Consider the following 17,395-nt stretch of genomic DNA (forward strand, 5'->3'; position numbering starts at 1 on the left):
CTCATACGTACCAAGATTTTCTACAAAAGTATAGATAGAAATGATTATACACGCCTCTGATTCTGTTGTCTCATATTTTTACTTACATTTATTCAATTCAAATATTAGAATTAAATAGAAGAGTGTAGCAAAATAAAATTGAGAGCGAAACTTACTTTTCTATTGATATTCATATCAAATTAGATCGACAACACTCATCTTCTCTAGTAAAGTGCTGAAGATTTACCCCATGTATTGGAAAAAAAAATTGTGATTCTCTTATGATCTATTTAATTGATACATTAATTGTACATCAGCTTAAATCATTCTCGTGCTAAAAGAAATGTGATTTTCTAAAACTGTTTGGATCAGATTAATATTAATTTTCAAGAAAATACTTTTGAATCCAACTTTTTTTAAAGTTCAATTCTCAAATGTGATTTTCTCACTAGTACCAAAAACAGTTTGCGCGATGCAGGTACCTTCATCGCGTAAAGTCAAAAAATGTTGCCTGAAAATTAGCCCAAAGAAACCTGAGTCACGTGCCAACCATTATGCAAAGGCAGTGAAAGCAGGGTTTGCGTGACAAAGGGAGCACTTGCGTCACGCAAAATGTCTTTGTGCAACGCAGGTTACTTTCGTTCTGCAAAGACACTTTGCTCGACGCAGGTGCTTTCATCGCACAAAGACACTTTGCGCGACGTGACGCAGGTGCTTTCGTTGCGCAAAGAGCTTTTGCGCGACGCATGTTACTTCTTCGTCGCGCAAACCCTTGTTTTTTCATTCTCGTGCTAGCTAAAAGAAATGTGATTCTCTAAAACTGTTTGGATCAGACTAATATTATTTATCAAGAAAAATACTTTTGAATCCAACTTTTTTTTAAAGTTCAATTCTCTAAAACTGTTAGTGACCGCAACTAAATTGTCCCTAACATATATTATAGCATATACATGTAGAAGTTATTCCATACGAGGAGTGTTTGGGAAAAAAAATATGTTGAGAACAACATTAGAATCTATATCTTCCCTTAAAGATTAAGGATGTTGTAGCATTTGCTTCTTATTATGTTCTAAAAGGGTTGATAGCCCCCTTACTTATCATTATCCATATCTCCACATCCAAAACCCTAGATGCCATACTTATACAATTCGTTGCTCAGGGACCAAGTTCCTAACTGTAATCAAGATATTGAAACGTGGATACATAATAATGTGACAGATAACCGATGGCCAATTGTTTGCATGTTCATTGGACGTGTCCACAGTTGGTGCACATACAGATGGAGTATGAGAATTCTTAGATGGGATCGATATTTTTGGCAGAAAGAAAATAGGATGGTGAAGCTTGATGTGTTAATAGGATTGGTACATGACTCATTAGGCAACATGATGACCTACGTAATTACAACATTAAGTTAGTACGCAATCCCTACCGTAGATGACCACACAAAAAGAAAGAGACTCTTGATGTGTGACTGTAATAACGTTACACCAACTCGTAGTGTCATCTTATTTATTCATAATATAATAATTCAAAAAATACTGTATTTTGATATGAACTTGTCTTCTCGTCTAATTACATCACGTGACAATATTACTAATGCTAATTAAAAACTTTTCGTAAAAAAAATCACAATGAAAGACTTTTTTTTTTTTTTTTTGAGTTTACAGCAAAAATGTTATTTTAGATTGTCATAACTTTTCACTTTAGTCTTTGAGATTTAAAATCGATAAAAGTAGTCTCTAAGATTATCCACCGTCAATGCTTTTGGTCCTTATGTGACAAATTTTTGTTAAATTGAAAAAACCACCAATTCAAGTGGAGGGATTGATTTGAAAAAAATACCCTCAATTTAAGGAAATTTTTCACAAACGAACCAAAATAATTGACAGTGGATAATCTCAGGGGCCACCTTTATCGTTTTTAAATCTCAAAGACTAAAGTAAGAAGTTATGCTACTCTTAGAGGTTATTTTGGCTAAAATCCCTTTGTTTTTCCCCTCTTTTTGGCTGATTATATGAACAGCATCTATTTTGTCTAATTCACCAAACAAACCTTTAGTGGTAGATATATAATCTCCTTTTAGTCATATAAAATAATGTGTGTCACTGTGGGTTTTCATAGTACAAGAGCACTGAGAGTTATGTGATATCCATCCCTTGATGCATTTGGTTTGTGGTTTTGTGGTCCTTATTCCTCAGCTTAAAGAACCTTGAAATTAACTATAAGGGGAGACAACATAAGGAGCAAGCTAGCATATAGATTATAGAGATGATATTTCTTGTAGTGAGAACAAATTGATTGCTAAGCTCAAGTGCAGATGTCGCATTGCGGTATAATTCAGAATTGGAGTCGGATTATTGTATCCATATAGAGAATTATAAAGCTGTCAAAATTTTGACAAGAACAACATACTCATGCAATTCCGTCGAATAATGTATCAATTAGTTTTTTATTTACGTAGAGGAAATATATTGTCATGCCTCAAAATGAAAACACAACAGATGGACAAACCTTAAGCATTCAAGTTCAAAAACTGAATAGAACTTGTTATGGTTACCTCAGATACAAGGCTAATTAGGTTATAACTCGAAAATGGGGAAAATTGAAGATCTGGTTAAGCTTCATAATGGGCTAATAATAATGTGGTTTAAATTCGCATTTGGCGAGAATTGAACTTTAGACCTCTTACTTACAAGTGGTAAAAATGAATGCCATTAGACCGTAGTTCTAAGTGGCAACAAAAAATAAATATATTTAGCAATGCCTCTTAAGTTATAGGCCTTATTCCCCTTTTCTTCCTAAATTTTCAATTTGATTTTGAGCCCGATAACCTTTCAATTTATGTAATTGTCCCATCAACCATTAGTTTTGTCCCAGGAGGATCCTTGCCGGATCTTCTTTGTGAGGATTTTGAATATCCTCTAATTACATTCGTTCATCGTACATCATGCGGTCAGAAATCATTGTTAATTTTATTTTATTTTATTTAAAATTGAATATAAACAGTACCTGACAAAAATTGATTGTACGATATACGATGAACGAATATAATTGGAGAATCCCTAGAATCCTCACAAAGAGGATCTGACAAGGATCCTTTCTCAGTTTTGTCAATTGCTTCATCAAATTGCGGATTATTTTTTTCATCCCATTCAATACAAATATAAGCCTCTAATTTGAAATTTTCATCCAGTATATGTACAAGTTATTAATTCTAAATTTTCTCACAACCCAATTATCGAAATTTCAACAAATTTTTCTTGCGAATGTAGGGTTTTGTTGACGTATATGTCACTAAAAACATTGCTCACGTACTAAAGTTCTCTTTAAACGAAAGAAAATATATAGGTTCGTATTCCACACAATCCGTTTTGGGTTCAATTTTTGACGTTGGTGAATCAACGATGGTGGCCAAGAGGCTAAAATGTTTATGTGAGTCTTCTCAAATCTCAAATGGTGGACTGCGGTGTCGAAACCACTAACTAATTCCGTTTTAAAAAAAACGAAAAGAAAAAAGAAATATCCGATTCCCAGCAATATTCAAAGTTTGATCACCTGAGTTCAGCAATCAAGGTTGAGTCATAGGTTTGTGGTGTGGGTCCTTTGATGGGCCAACTGTACATTCTTTTGAATGATGATTGGTCCACCACTATCCACGAGCTGCTATCTTAATTTGGGCCCATTGTCTACGTAGCTTTACAAGGTGGCCCATCGCTGACAAAGATGTTTTTTTCTATGACATTTCCACCACCAATAATAATAATAAAAATTTGCCAAGAAAGAAACAATAATAAAAATGAAAAAAACTCACCGAAATGTGTCCAAAATTTCCTTTTTTTGGTCTTACATATTAAATTAATAGTAGTGATTTTAATTTATTCAATTTAAAGATAAAAATATAGTAATTAGAATAAATTTGACACGCCTTATTTATCATCATAAACCACTATTAAGAAGTGTATTTTGGGTTAGGCTACCCTATCCGACAATTCTCTAAAAAACACAAGAAGAAGTCCTATAGTTGGGCCGCACTCGATCCCACCCTCCATGATTGAGTTGTCGGATAGAGCAGCCTCACCTAAGACTTTTTATTGTGTTGGACTCAATAGTGGCTGATGGTTTAGAATAAGTTAAATAAAATGATAAGAACCCAAGTTAGTTGTTTGGGTAGGGAGCCCATGCCTACTTAAGAAGACACAAAAATCCATGTCCTTAACACATTGAACAAAGTGGACACCAATCAAAGTGCATTGGTGACAAACACTTCTAAAATATCCATGAACTTCAAGCCCAAGTCCAAATTTTAACAAAAAGCCCATTAATAAGCCCACTAATCTCCAGGAAAATTAAACACAGTCGCACGAGTGCAAGTGTAAAGTGGTACTCTCCTTCTGCAATCTACATACCAACTTTTGAGTTGGAGAGGTCCCTGTCTTCAAGTGCATTTTCTTTGCTTACTCAACCCTCTAGGCCATCACACACTCACCTCTCTCTCTCTCTCTCTCTCTCTCTCTCTCTCTCTCTCTCTCTCAACAATTCCACCTTTTCCATTTTTCCCATAATTTTATGATCCTCTCAGACAAATAGAATGAAAAAAAGATCAAGAGCTGGTGTGGGAAATGATGGGTTAAATAGGAAGATAGATTGGGAGCTGAGGCCTGGTGGAATGCTTGTTCAAAAGAGAGACACTGGGGATGCCAATTCTGGGGTTATGATCAAGATCAAGGTTTCTCATGGTTCATATTACCATGATCTCATTGTCCATGCTCAATCCACTTTTGGTAAATCTTCTCGTTAATCTGATTTAATTTACTTTCTGGGTTCTTCTTGTTTTCCTCATAATTTGTCTGACAGAATTTTAGGTAGCATTGCTCATTTACAAATTGGGTTCTTCATATTATATTTTTTGGAAAAATTGGTGATTGCCATTCAAGAAAATTTTGTTTATTTTATTATTAAAATCTGTAAAAAGAAAAGGAAAAGAAAAAAAGGGACAATGCAAGGGTGAATTTAGAGTTGATAAATGATTTAGGTAATAATTTGTGAAATTGTATTGGTTTTAATGCTTCAATAGATGCAGTGGATTCTTAAAGTTTGCTTCTTGGGTTTTGTTTGTCTTGATTCACTTTTGCTTCTTTCTTCAGAAACATATATTCTGACAAAAATTTCTTATTGTTGAAGAGTAGTCTTTTGCTTCATCCTTTTGGTGTGTTGGACTTGGCATTTGGAATTTATGTGGAGGGATAGAATGTGAATCTTTTTGTTCATCATTCTACATTCTGTAACTGTTTTGGAACTTATTCGTAATCGCGGTTAAATGCAAGGTGATCTGAAAAGAGTTCTTGCCCATGACACTGGCTTGGAGCCAAAGGAGCAAAGATTGTTGTTCAGAGGGAAAGAGAAGGAAGATAATGAATGTCTGCACATTGCTGGCGTGAAAGATATGTCGAAGATTGTATTACTAGAGGACCCAGCTAGCAAAGAGAAGAAGCTTGAGGAGATGAAGAAAAATCAAGGCATATTGAAAGCCTATGAGCAGGTTGCCGAAGTTAGAGCACAGGTTGACAAGCTCTCTCAAAAGGTTTGTGTATTTTCTGTTTGATTAAGTCCTTTTTTCGTGCAGTGTTCTATAAGCTAATTGCGCTGTTAATCATTTGTTAGGTTGTTGATTTGGAGACAAATCTGCTAAGTGGCACCACGGTTTCAGATAAGGAGATTGTGGTCTTAACGGAGTTACTCATGGTGGAGTTATTTAGATTGGATTCGATTGTAGCTGATGGAGAAGCAAAAGTGCAGAGGCGGGTTGAGGTTGGTGATGCTTCTTTTCGAAACTTTATAACTAGTGTCATGGTTCATAAGGTTTTCCATGTTTATAGGGAACCTAAGCCACATTATCCTGATCAATAGCGTTGCTACTTGAGTCATTACTTACGACGAATGATGCTTGTTACTCGTGCTCTATAAAGTTAAAAATGAGATGGAACTCGAGAAATTTGAAACCTAGTGCAATGATAATTTGAAAACTGAGAGTGCGCGAGTCGAAGACATTTCTTGGATCCTAAATGTGGGGTTCAGATTTTTCCATTTGAACAAAAAGATGGGTTGGGGATTCTTTTGCTCTTGGAAGGACCACCAACGAATTTCACGTGTGCATATTTTGGATTGTGTCATAGAAAAGAATCCTAGGACCCCAACATAGAGAAATTTCAACTCGTAGCTGTGCAACATATTCTGTTCCAAATGATGCTTTTTACATCACTTTCGCTAAACAGTTGCTCGCCCATATGTTCCATAGAAGTGCCTGCATGAATATTTTGTGTCAATGGAGGGTGACAATAGTTATGTTCTTGCATACAGGTTCGTCGTGTGCAGAGCTTTGTTGACACGCTCGACAATCTGAAGGCGAGAAACCCTAATCCATTCAGCAAGAAGAGTATCAACGCGGTCTCGGTCACTACAAAATGGGAGAGGTTTGAGTTGGGGGTTGGAAGCCTGCATGCCCCAACCCCATTGCCATCTTCTACCAAAATAACTCAGGATTGGGAACTGTTTGACTAAGCTTATTATTTTCATCATATTATACCGGTTTTGTATAAATTTGTAAGGACTTATATATACCTATACATATATGTATATCGTCATAGAACCCGAACCCATTTGGTACAATTTTGTACACTGACTTTGATTGGTGAAATGTTGTCTTGGGTAACAACTGAGGGAAGGGTTCCTCGGACAATTTATACATCTGTAAATATGGTTTTCCAAATGTATTGCTTAGTTGTGATGCCTCTGTCTACTCTATGTATCATGTCATATTGAATACATAAATTTACATAGAAGATTAAAAAAGTGAATACTTTAAATAGAAACTTTACCGGATAAATTGATAAATCAAGTATTCCTGATCACTCCACTAAGAGAAATCGGTGGTTTTTGGGTCACGACAAGCCGAACCTAAAGTACTCAAGATAGACGCAATAGACACATACACCTGTGGTATTTGATGCTCATACTCCAAACCTTGGCTGTTGCTTTCCCAAGTGTAGTTGTATAAAGGTTTGTGCAGTTAAAAGAGCATGAGTTTCAACCATTTGACTAAAGTTGAGATCAATGATTGTGAGTTTGGTTAGGTTAATTGACAATTCTATCAATGATTGAGATTTGATCATATTGAATTGAAGGGTAATAGAATTTATTGAATTGTAGCCATGTGGACCCCTGACAGAAATGGGGATGGGATCCCATAATTGTAATGTTATAGGAAAATGAAATCTGTAATTCCTTTGTATAAACAATTGTCTACTGCTATGCTAACAAATCCGTTGTAGTCTAGTTGGTCAGGATATTCGGCTCTCACCCGAAAGACCCGGGTTCAAGTCCCGGCAACGGAATTTTTTTGTTTCTTGTTACACTGATCTATACTAATCTATTTTAAAATCTTAATTTTTTTTTTTTGTTTCTTGTTACACTGATCTATACTAATCTATTTTAAAATCTTAATTCTTTTTTTCTTTTCGAACAAGCGATATTACGTATAATAAGGGTTTGTTTGAATGTGCTTTTAAAATGGTTAAAAGCGTTTTTAGAGAAAATATTTTTGGGTTTCAAAAGCACTTTAATTGCTTTTTGCAAGAAGCACCAGTTATGTGCTTCTTCTAGAAAGCACTTCAAGTGTTTTTCCAAGATTTACTTGTATTTTTACTAAGGATTGGTTCCAAAAACATTTTCATCAAAAGTGTTTTCAGTTATTTTAAAAGCACATCTAAATGAGGTCTAAGGGGGTCGGGAGTGGGCTAAGTCTTACAATAGGCGAGCCATAATAATATGGTTCAAATTCGCATTTGACGAGAATTGAACCTAAGACCTCTTACTTATAAGTGAAGAGAAATACCATTAGACCATAGAACTAACTAGCATTTCAAAATCTTAATTGACTGTTCCTGAATTTTAATGGACTCTTTTAAGGTCTTTTAACCCTAGTCTTTTAAAATTAATTCTTAATTTGACTACACTCCTAAGTCTTAATAAACAACCCCTGGCAAATGAACATTCGCATCTTAATAAACAATCCCTTGCAAGTGAACATACCCATTTGGTATAAATGATAGGATCTAAATTCAAGGCTAATTGAAGGTATATGAGAATTAAGGATGGACATACGGGTCTTTGGACATTCGGACTGTACTACCCGACTTGATGTAAAACAATCTGATTCTTTCTTTAATTTAAAAACGGGTCCGAGCTAGACCGAGTTTGTGTAAAAACGAGTCCAAAACTGAGTTTATATTTCTCAGGTACCAGTAACCTGGCTGGACCGTTTAAGGGTAAGTACTAAGCAACTTATATCATATATGTCCTAAATCTTTCATAGTTTGCTGGCCTAAATCATATTTTTGAGGTTTACCCCCAAAAAAAAAAAAAAGAATCATATTTTTGAGTAATCACTATCTAAGTTGTTCACAAATTTTCATTTATGCCGTCAAAATACCTTAAAAATAATATCTTATACCTTAAAAATCTAATTACTTATACGAAATGATGCCTAAGCGAAGAAGCATAGACTTAGTAAGCCAAATCTTACACCAAAAGGGCCAAAAGAAAAAAAAAAATTGGGGAGACTTGGAGAGGTAAAGTGGGAAACTACAACTTGCGTTGCAGGTAAACCCTTGAAATCTGATCAAAACAACATCGACGGAGTTCTCTCTTCTAGTTTCAACAATGAACGGCGATTCATTCTCTCTCTCCGCACTCGTATCCCCAGAACTCACAACCACCCACCGACTCGACTTCACCACCTATTTCCGCCTCTGGAAACAAAGGCTCGACTTCGTCCTCGCCGACAACGATGTCGACTACGTCCTCACCGACAACGATGTCGACTACGTCCTCACCGACCCAAAACCCCCAAACCCTACTCCCGACTCCCTGCGAGCCGACGTCGCCCGCCACGAAAAGTGGCTGCGCGATGACTTCAAGGCGCGCCACATCATCTTCGGCGCTCTGCAGGAGCACGTCCAGATGTGCCACGACGGCGACTGCCACAACACCGCCAAGTCGCTCATAGACGCGCTCACCGCCCTGTTCGAGAAACCCTCCATGTCGAAGCGGATGTCGAAGCTCAGGAAGTACGTGGATCACAAGATGGGCGAGGGCAAATCGGTAAACCAGCACATTCTGGAGATGGGCTGCATGGCTTTTGAGCTGGAGTGCGAAGGGGTGAAGGTGCCGGAGGAACTGCAGGCGGTGATGCTGATGAACAGCTTGCCGGACAGCTGGCGTGACACGATTGGCGGGTTAATTGTGAACATAGAGAGTGATGGTTCGGATGGGTTAGGGTTGGACAAGGTGAGCAGGAGGCTGAGGGACATGGGGCATGCGAAGAAGATAATGGAGAATACAATGTCTTATTCTTCGAAAGGGAGGGCGGCGAAGCGTTTCAATCGAAATTGTTTTAACTGTGGAAGGGTTGGACATCGCAGTGCTGATTGCGAACAGGTAATCAAATTACTTTTCATTGAAACTTTTGTTCTTGTGCATGTTGAATGTGAGTCGAATGATCATGTTGATTTTTCTATTCCGATCAAATTTGACGTTAATTTATTGGAACCTTTTTGTGCATTCTTCGTGCCTCTGAAACTCCAGTGAGATTTCACATTGTCCTCGGAAGTCATGGCGGTCGCCTTGTCTACTTGAGCGATATGCCGTGTCTCACTTTGTTCCCCATTGTCAATATCTAAAGCAAGTTGAAGACAATTTTATGTATATATCATATCTGAAATAGTTTACAAGATCAACTATAAGTAGGAGAGGAATACAAAAGAAAAGAAAGTGGAGGAATGGTGCGGACAGAAATGGCAGCTCACAAGCATGTGCAGCTCAGCAAGCATGTGTGCTCGTGGAGAAATGATGAGGAGCATGAGTGAAGACATGGCAGCTCAGGAAGCATGAGTCCTCCACTATCTCTAACTTAAACTAATACTAGCTTTACATGATATTTAAATAAGCCCTAGCCGAAAGTAAGATGACAACCAGACAAACCCTACTAACAACCCACCAACTTCAATACTCCCCCTCAAGCTGGATCGAGAGTTCTTCTGGATCCCAGCTTGAAGAGAAGACGATCAAGTTGTGTAGAAGGCAGAAGCTTGGTGAACACATCGGCAAGTTGATCACTGGAACGAACAAATACAGTTTGTAATAGCTTGGACTGAACTTGGTTGCGAACGAAATGACAGTCAACCTCAATGTGCTTTGTGCGTTCATGGAAAACGGGGTTGGCAGCAATATGCATTGCTGCTTGATTGTCACAATGAAGAAGAATTGGTTTGGAGGAGATGATTTCAAGATCATGTAGCAACCTTTTTAGCCAAATTAATTCGCATGCAGTCGATGCCATTGCACGGTACTCAGCTTCTGCGCTTGACCGAGCTACAACAGATTGCTTTTTGCTCTTCCACGTAACTAGGTTACCACCAACAAGAGTGCAGTAACCAGTTGTGGATTTGCGATCAAGGACATTGCCTGCCCAATCAGAGTCTGTGTATCCTTCAATGGTGAAGTGTCCGTTGTTTTGCATGAAAATCCCAGTAGATATTGAGCTTTTCAAGTATCGAAGGATCCTTTTAACTAGTTGTAAATGATGAGATGAGGGAGAATGCATGAACTGGCTTACAAAGCTAACAACATAAGCAATGTCAGGTCGGGTTATAGTCAAATAGATAAGTTTTCCTACCAACCTTTGATACTCCGATGCATTTTCAAGTTGGATGCCTGAGGTTTCATCCTTGAAATTTGTTGGTAGTGGTGTTTTGGCAGGCTTGCAATGCACCATATTTGCTTCTTCTAGAAGATCTAGAACGTACTTTTGTTGAGTTAGAAACAAACCAGTGGGAGATTGATCCATTTCGATTCCAAGAAAGTAGCGAAGTCTGCCAAGATCTTTGATTTTGAATGTTGAATGTAATGTGGCTTTGAGAGCAGCTATTTCTTCTGGATTGTCTCCCGTGACAATAAGATCATCAACATAAACAAGTACCACCAATCTTCCATGCGTACCAATCCTAGTGAACATTGAAGAATCTGCATTGCTTCGTTTAAAGCCAGATGACATAAGGACAGAACTAAGTTTTGAGTACCAAGCCTTGGGAGATTGCTTGAGACCGTAAATAGCCTTGTGAAGCTTGCAGGCTATTCCTTGTTCCTTCTCTCGTTCATGACCAGGTGGTAGTCGCATGTATACCTCTTCTTCTAACTCTCCATGTAGGAAGGCATTTTTTACATCCATTTGATGTAGAGACCAGTTTGAATTGATGGCCACCGAAAGAAGTACTCTAACCGTGTTCATCTTTGCCACAGGAGCAAAGGTTTCTTTGTAATCTACTCCGAAGGTTTGTGTGAAGCCCCTTGCAACTAACCTTGCCTTGTGCCGCTCTATGTTTCCATCTGAGTGAAATTTTGTCTTATAAATCCATCTTGCCCCAACCACACGTTGACCTTTTGGCAGAGAAACAATGCTCCAAGTTTGATTTTCATCAAGTGCCTTCAGTTCTTCAAGCATGGCTTGCCTCCATACAGGAGATTGGTGTGCCTCTTCGAAGGATCGAGGCTCAGAATTGTGGGATAACTTGGTTACAAAGACAGCATGAGATGGAGAGCTCTTGCTATGAAAAACCATTTGTCCACTAGGATGTCTAGGCGTGTAGATTTCAAAATCATCAAGCCTGGCTGGAGGTTGTCTGTTTCGAGAAGGATTCCTTCGTGGAGGAGGAGATTGTTCAAGTTGAGGCTCTCTCCTTTCGAGAATGACTTCTTCATTGACTTCTTCCATACTTTCAGGAGCTGGCTCTATCTCAACAGCTTCATTTTGCGGTGTTGACAGCCTTGTATCATCAAGAAAGAGAGGGGTAGGGAACACTTCATGTGAGAGCTCCCCCTGAGGTTCATCATCATGCATTTGAAAGAAAGAGTGAGTTTCATCAAAACGCACATCCCTGGATACACATACCTTTCTGGTCTTAGAGTCGTAGCATTTGTATCCCTTTTGGGAAGTTGAGTAACCTACAAATGCACATTTGATAGCCCTTGGATCAAGTTTATCTCGGTGATTAGTTTGAATGTGCACATAGCATACACATCCAAACACACGGAGATGACTTATGTCAATTTCTCTCCCCTTGAGAATTTGGTAAGGGGATTTGAACTTCAAGATTCTGCTAGGAAGGCGATTGATGATGTATGCAGCGGTTTGTATAGCTTGAGACCAGAATTTCTTTGGAACTTTTGCTTGTAACATTAGTGATCGTGTTTTTTCAAGCAAGTCTCGGTTCTTTCTTTCTGAAATGCCATTTTGTTGTGGCGTTCCTACGCAACTTGTTTGTTGCAAAATTCCATGCTCACTTAAGTAAGTTGTCATGTTTTTGGAAGTGTACTCAGACCCATTATCAGACCTTAAGATGCCAATTTTAGAGTTAAAATGATTTTGAATTAATTTATGAAAATTTTTGAAACACTGGAAAGCTTCATGCTTGAATTTAAGTAAATACACAAAAGTAGTTCTAGAGAAATCATCAATGAACGAAATGTAAAATCTGTAACCATCAAAGGACTCTAAGGTGGCAGGTCCCCAAATGTCAGAATGGATTATTTCAAAAGCTTTGGTAGCTCTAGAGAGAGAGTGGGGAAAGGGTAACCTGGTGAACTTAGATTTTTGACAAACTTCACAATCTGGAATCACTTTACAGAAACTAGGAAAAAGAAAAGACATAACATGTGAAGAAGGATGAGCTAATCTCATGTGCCACAGCTGCTCCTTGTTTACAGTGCTTGAGTTTACGTAGAAACCTTTTTGGAAACTTGAAGAGATTTTGACATAGTACAGTCCATTGAGGAAGAACCCTTTACCAATCGTTTCCTTCGAAACTTGGTCCTGGAAAATCACATAGTGAGTTGAAAAAATTGCATGACAATTTAGCAAATGTGTTATTTTTCCTACTGACAATAGTTTGAAAGGAAAAGAAGGGACATGCATGACAGGAGATTCCTTTTGACTCGAGAAAATTTTGAGTTTCCCTCTGCCTACTATACGAACTTTGGTGCCATTAGCTACGGAGACAAAAGAAGGAGTGGAGAAGTTTTGAAAATCATTTAGTAAAGATGCATCGTTAGTCATGTGATCTGAAGCTCCTGAGTCAACTATCCAAAAATCACAACTTCTACTAAGTTCCAAAGCAGTGGAGATAGTTGCAATAATACCTGGCATGTCATTTTGTGACACTGAGTTTGATTGTTCGAGGAAGCCAGCAAACTTGCCGAGCATGGCTGAAGGAGTTTCATGATTTGTTGCTCCTTGTTTCTGTTGCAAGAAGTTAGCAAATTCATTTATGAGAGCAATGGGACTGGAGGAAGAGTTTATCACATTATTGGAGACATTGTCGCAAATAAGATTTCCCTTAGGAGTGTAGGCAGGCTTCATTTGGTTTCTTGGTGCTCTTCCATCGTCATTGAACTTAGGTTTAAGTTCTGGATAAAGAATCCAGCACTTCTCTTTTATGTGTCCAATACCTGTACGACCTATCTTCACACAGTGAGAACACTTTAAGTCTGGTCGTTTTCCCTTGTATGGTCTGGAGAAGTTGAAGGCTCTTGCTTCTGATGGCCTAAAATTTGATTCTCCAACAACCATGTCTGCGTTCATGGCCTTCTTTCTTACTTCTTCACGTTGAATAACGTTGCAGGCCATCTGTAAAGTGGGAAGTTCAGGTGTCATTAAGAGATGGCTTCTGAGGTCTTCATAATCTGGTCCAATGCTGGCAAGCAACTGGAACACTTTGTCGTCTTCAGCACGCTTTAAAAGAATGGTTGTGTCCGTGGTATGAGGTCTGTAGAGATCCAATTCATTCCATTTGGCCTTCAAGTTGCCAAGATGTTGAACAAAAGAGAGATTTCCCTGTTGTAATTCCGTAAGATCTTTCTTCAGTTGAAAGACTCGCGCAACATTGTTTAGATCTCCATACATGTCTCGTACGGAATTCCAAAGTTGGTGAGATGATACTGAGTAGCTGAAAATCTCAGCCATCTTTGGTTCCATAGAGTTTAACAGCCAAGACATGATGAGTTGATCTTGGGATACCCATGCTGCATAATCCGGTGCAGTTGTTTCGGGGATGATGTCATCCTTTTGAATGAATGCAAGCTTTCCACGTCCTCCAAGAGCGAGAGAAATAGCTCGTGACCAAGGCAGGTAGTTGAATTCGTTTAGAAGCACAGAGCTCAAACGTTGAATTGGATTGGTATCCATGGTTTCGTTTTTTGAAATTTTTTCTGCTGGTATGGCCATAATGGCTCAACTGGTTTGGATTTGGTGGGTGTTTTTTTTTTTCCGGAAGAACACAGAAGCAGGTCCAAGAGGAATCACTGCTCTGATACCATGAAGACAATTTTATGTATATATCATATCTGAAATAGTTTACAAGATCAACTATAAGTAGGAGAGGAATACAAAAGAAAAGAAAGTGGAGGAATGGTGCGGACAGAAATGGCAGCTCACAAGCATGTGCAGCTCAGCAAGCATGTGTGCTCGTGGAGAAATGATGAGGAGCATGAGTGAAGACATGGCAGCTCAGGAAGCATGAGTCCTCCACTATCTCTAACTTAAACTAATACTAGCTTTACATGATATTTAAATAAGCCCTAGCCGAAAGTAAGATGACAACCAGACAAACCCTACTAACAACCCACCAACTTCAATACAAGTCGTCTTCATGTTTTTTCTAGCATGATTGACTTTAATTACGAAGCGTTAGCGCGGAGCTGGGGACGATAAAAGATAAAGGTCATGTGGTTGCAGACTTGTTACTTTTCTTTTCTTTTTTCCTGGTTTTTTTATCAGCATATTTAGTTGCTTGTAATCTGGTTTTAGCTTTGTAGTTGACAGTTAGGTCATGTTTGGCATTGGCACCCTACATTTTACAGTAACTTAGGATTTTTTTTGTAATTATGTTATTAATAAGTGATGACTGAAGACACGTGGCAATACTACAATGGTTATTGCCATGTCAACTCATATGGTTGGGAATGGTTGTAATTGGTTAAAAGTTAGTTAGAATCTGTTGAATCAGTTGGATAGAATCTGTTGATGGATAAGGAAGGGTAGATTAGTCATTAAGAAATGTGTAGTCTATAAAAGCCTTGTAAACCCTTGGTTATCTTTCATTCAATACAATCAGTGCTTTCTCTATGCTTTTGTGATTCATTTCTTTCAGTTCTTGTTCTTCTTGTTCTTCTTCGCATACTCTTATCTCATAACTATGGATTGTTGGTTTGCATCAGTTATCATGGTATTTGGAGCTGTTGGTCCGATGTGGGTCTATGGAGGTTCTTGGGCTCCGTGGGTTTGTTTTGCAATCTGAATTTCTGGGCGTTTTTGCTGTGGTTTCTTTTGTCAAGATTCAACCTTTAGGGCATTCATCTGTCAAGATTCAACCTTTGGGCATTATTGGGAATTTTTTTTTCATCAACAAGTATGTCGATTTTCGTTGATATGTTTCGATTCGTAGTTGTGGTTTGCTTTTATCATGTTTCTTGAGGCACAAAGCCATTATTTGGTTAAATTTGTTGAGGCACGAAGCCATTCTCTTGATTTGATTGCTGAGGCACGAAGCCATTATTTTTTAGAATCTGTTGAGGCACGAAGCCATTCTTCGAAGTTTTTCTTGGATTGTTTGTGTTTGTAGCTATTTCTGTGTGTATTCTGATTGTGAAAATGACTGTTCCTGGTGTGAAAATTGAGGGAGTCTTGGGAATGTTGACAACAAAGCTTAATGATAGGAATTTTTGGAAGTGGGCATTTCAATTCAAGTCAGTGTTAAAAGGGTATAAGCTGTTTGATCATTTGGATGGATCTACTGTCTGTCCTCCAAAGTATGTCATACATACAAATAATGGGGTTACTACAGAAATCACAGCAGCTTTCTTGGAATGGGAATCGGTTAATATGGCGTTGTTAAACTTACTTCTGGCTACTTTGTCTGATGAAGCAATTGAGCATGTTCTTGGGTGCAGAACTGCACATGAAGCTTGGTGCAGTCTTCAAGATAGGTATGCTTTAGTGTCCAAAGCTCGAGTTAATACCCTGAAAACTGAATTTCAGACGGTTCCAAAAGGTGGGGATTCAATAGATCAGTTCTTGACAAAACTCAAGAATATTAAAGCAACTTCTCATTGCTGGTGAAAATGTCTCAAATAATGATTTTATCTTGGCTGCTTTATCTGGTTTACCTAGGGAGTATTCTACTATTAGAATTGTGATTCTTACTAGAGATACACCACTCTCTTTGAGAAAATTTCGTGAACAGTTGTTGTGTGCTAAAAGGGAGACTGAATCTGTTATGAATAGTTTATCTCACACCTTCTCAGGCCTATATATGCAAAATCATCACAAAGTTCATCTCAGGGATCTACTAGCAACTCTGGAGGACTTCCCTTTATAACTGGTGGTGTTTTAACTCAAATGCCACCTTGAGCTTCATCTTTTGGAATACATTCTTCTGGTTCATCACAGAACAATGTTTCTAATGGTTTATTGCCATTTCAGTCTTCTTCCATGCCAGTTCCTTTTAATATACCAATGATATATCCTCAATTTCCTGGATCTTTGTTTACTGCTTCACAACCTGTATTCCCAGGATATTCTGAATTTCCAAGTGCATATGGATTTGTGGGAAATATTGGTGCTACAAGGCAGTTCTCAAATCACAATTCTGGTTCGAGGCCTTTCAGGTCCAACAATAATAATGGAAATAGAGGTTTCAGGTCTTCACAAGGTGGTAGAGGTTAATTTTCTGGTAACAAACAAATGCCTAATAATTGGAATTCTTGGTCTGGTAGTACTGAAACAAAATCACACATTGTTCCAGAGTGCCAAATTTTCTCAAAAAGGTGTCACACAACTCCAAATTGTTGGAAAAGATCCACAAATGCAAGTTCCAGTGGTCCAGTGGTTGAGTACCGGATTTGTGGGAAGAAGGGTCATAGTGCATTGGACTGTTATCACAAGAATAATTTTGCATATCAGGGCAATCCACCATTTGCATTCTTAACTACAATGCAAGCTCAAGTTCAGCCAACTTTCTTGCCAAATGACTCATGGATTGTTGATAGGGTTGCATCACATCACATGACTGCAGATGTGAATGCTCTTCAACAAGCTACTCTTTATGAGGGTACTGGTCAAATTACAATTGGCAATGGGGAAGGTTTGCTAATTCAGCACATTGGATCTGCCAAATTACACACATTACCTCATTCTTTAATTTTGCAAAATGTGTTACATGTTCCCATTATTGTAGTTAGCTTGCTATATGTTACACAATTATGTAAAGATAACTTACGCTGGTTCATATGTGATTAACATAAT

The 17,395-nt window shown here is 38.1% G+C and overlaps 1 protein-coding gene and 1 non-coding gene across 2 annotated transcripts; both read left to right on the plus strand.

Moving 5' to 3' along the window:
* Positions 1-4,382: 4,382 nt before the first annotated feature.
* On the plus strand, positions 4,383-6,766 carry LOC137716149 (BAG family molecular chaperone regulator 4). The gene is made up of 4 exons (XM_068455552.2): positions 4,383-4,763; positions 5,307-5,563; positions 5,644-5,790; positions 6,340-6,766. The coding sequence occupies exons 1-4, from the start codon at positions 4,571-4,573 to the stop codon at positions 6,538-6,540; spliced, it is 798 nt and encodes a 265-aa protein (XP_068311653.2). The 5' UTR covers positions 4,383-4,570; the 3' UTR covers positions 6,541-6,766.
* Positions 6,767-7,300: 534 nt separating this feature from the next.
* Positions 7,301-7,373, plus strand: TRNAE-CUC (transfer RNA glutamic acid (anticodon CUC)). The gene has a single exon. It is a non-coding gene; the product is annotated as a tRNA-Glu (tRNA).
* The last annotated feature ends 10,022 nt before the right edge of the window (positions 7,374-17,395 follow it).

This window comes from Pyrus communis, chromosome 3, assembly GCF_041283825.1.
Source record: "Pyrus communis isolate YQ-2024b chromosome 3, ASM4128382v1, whole genome shotgun sequence".
Classification (NCBI taxonomy): Eukaryota; Viridiplantae; Streptophyta; class Magnoliopsida; order Rosales; family Rosaceae; genus Pyrus; species Pyrus communis.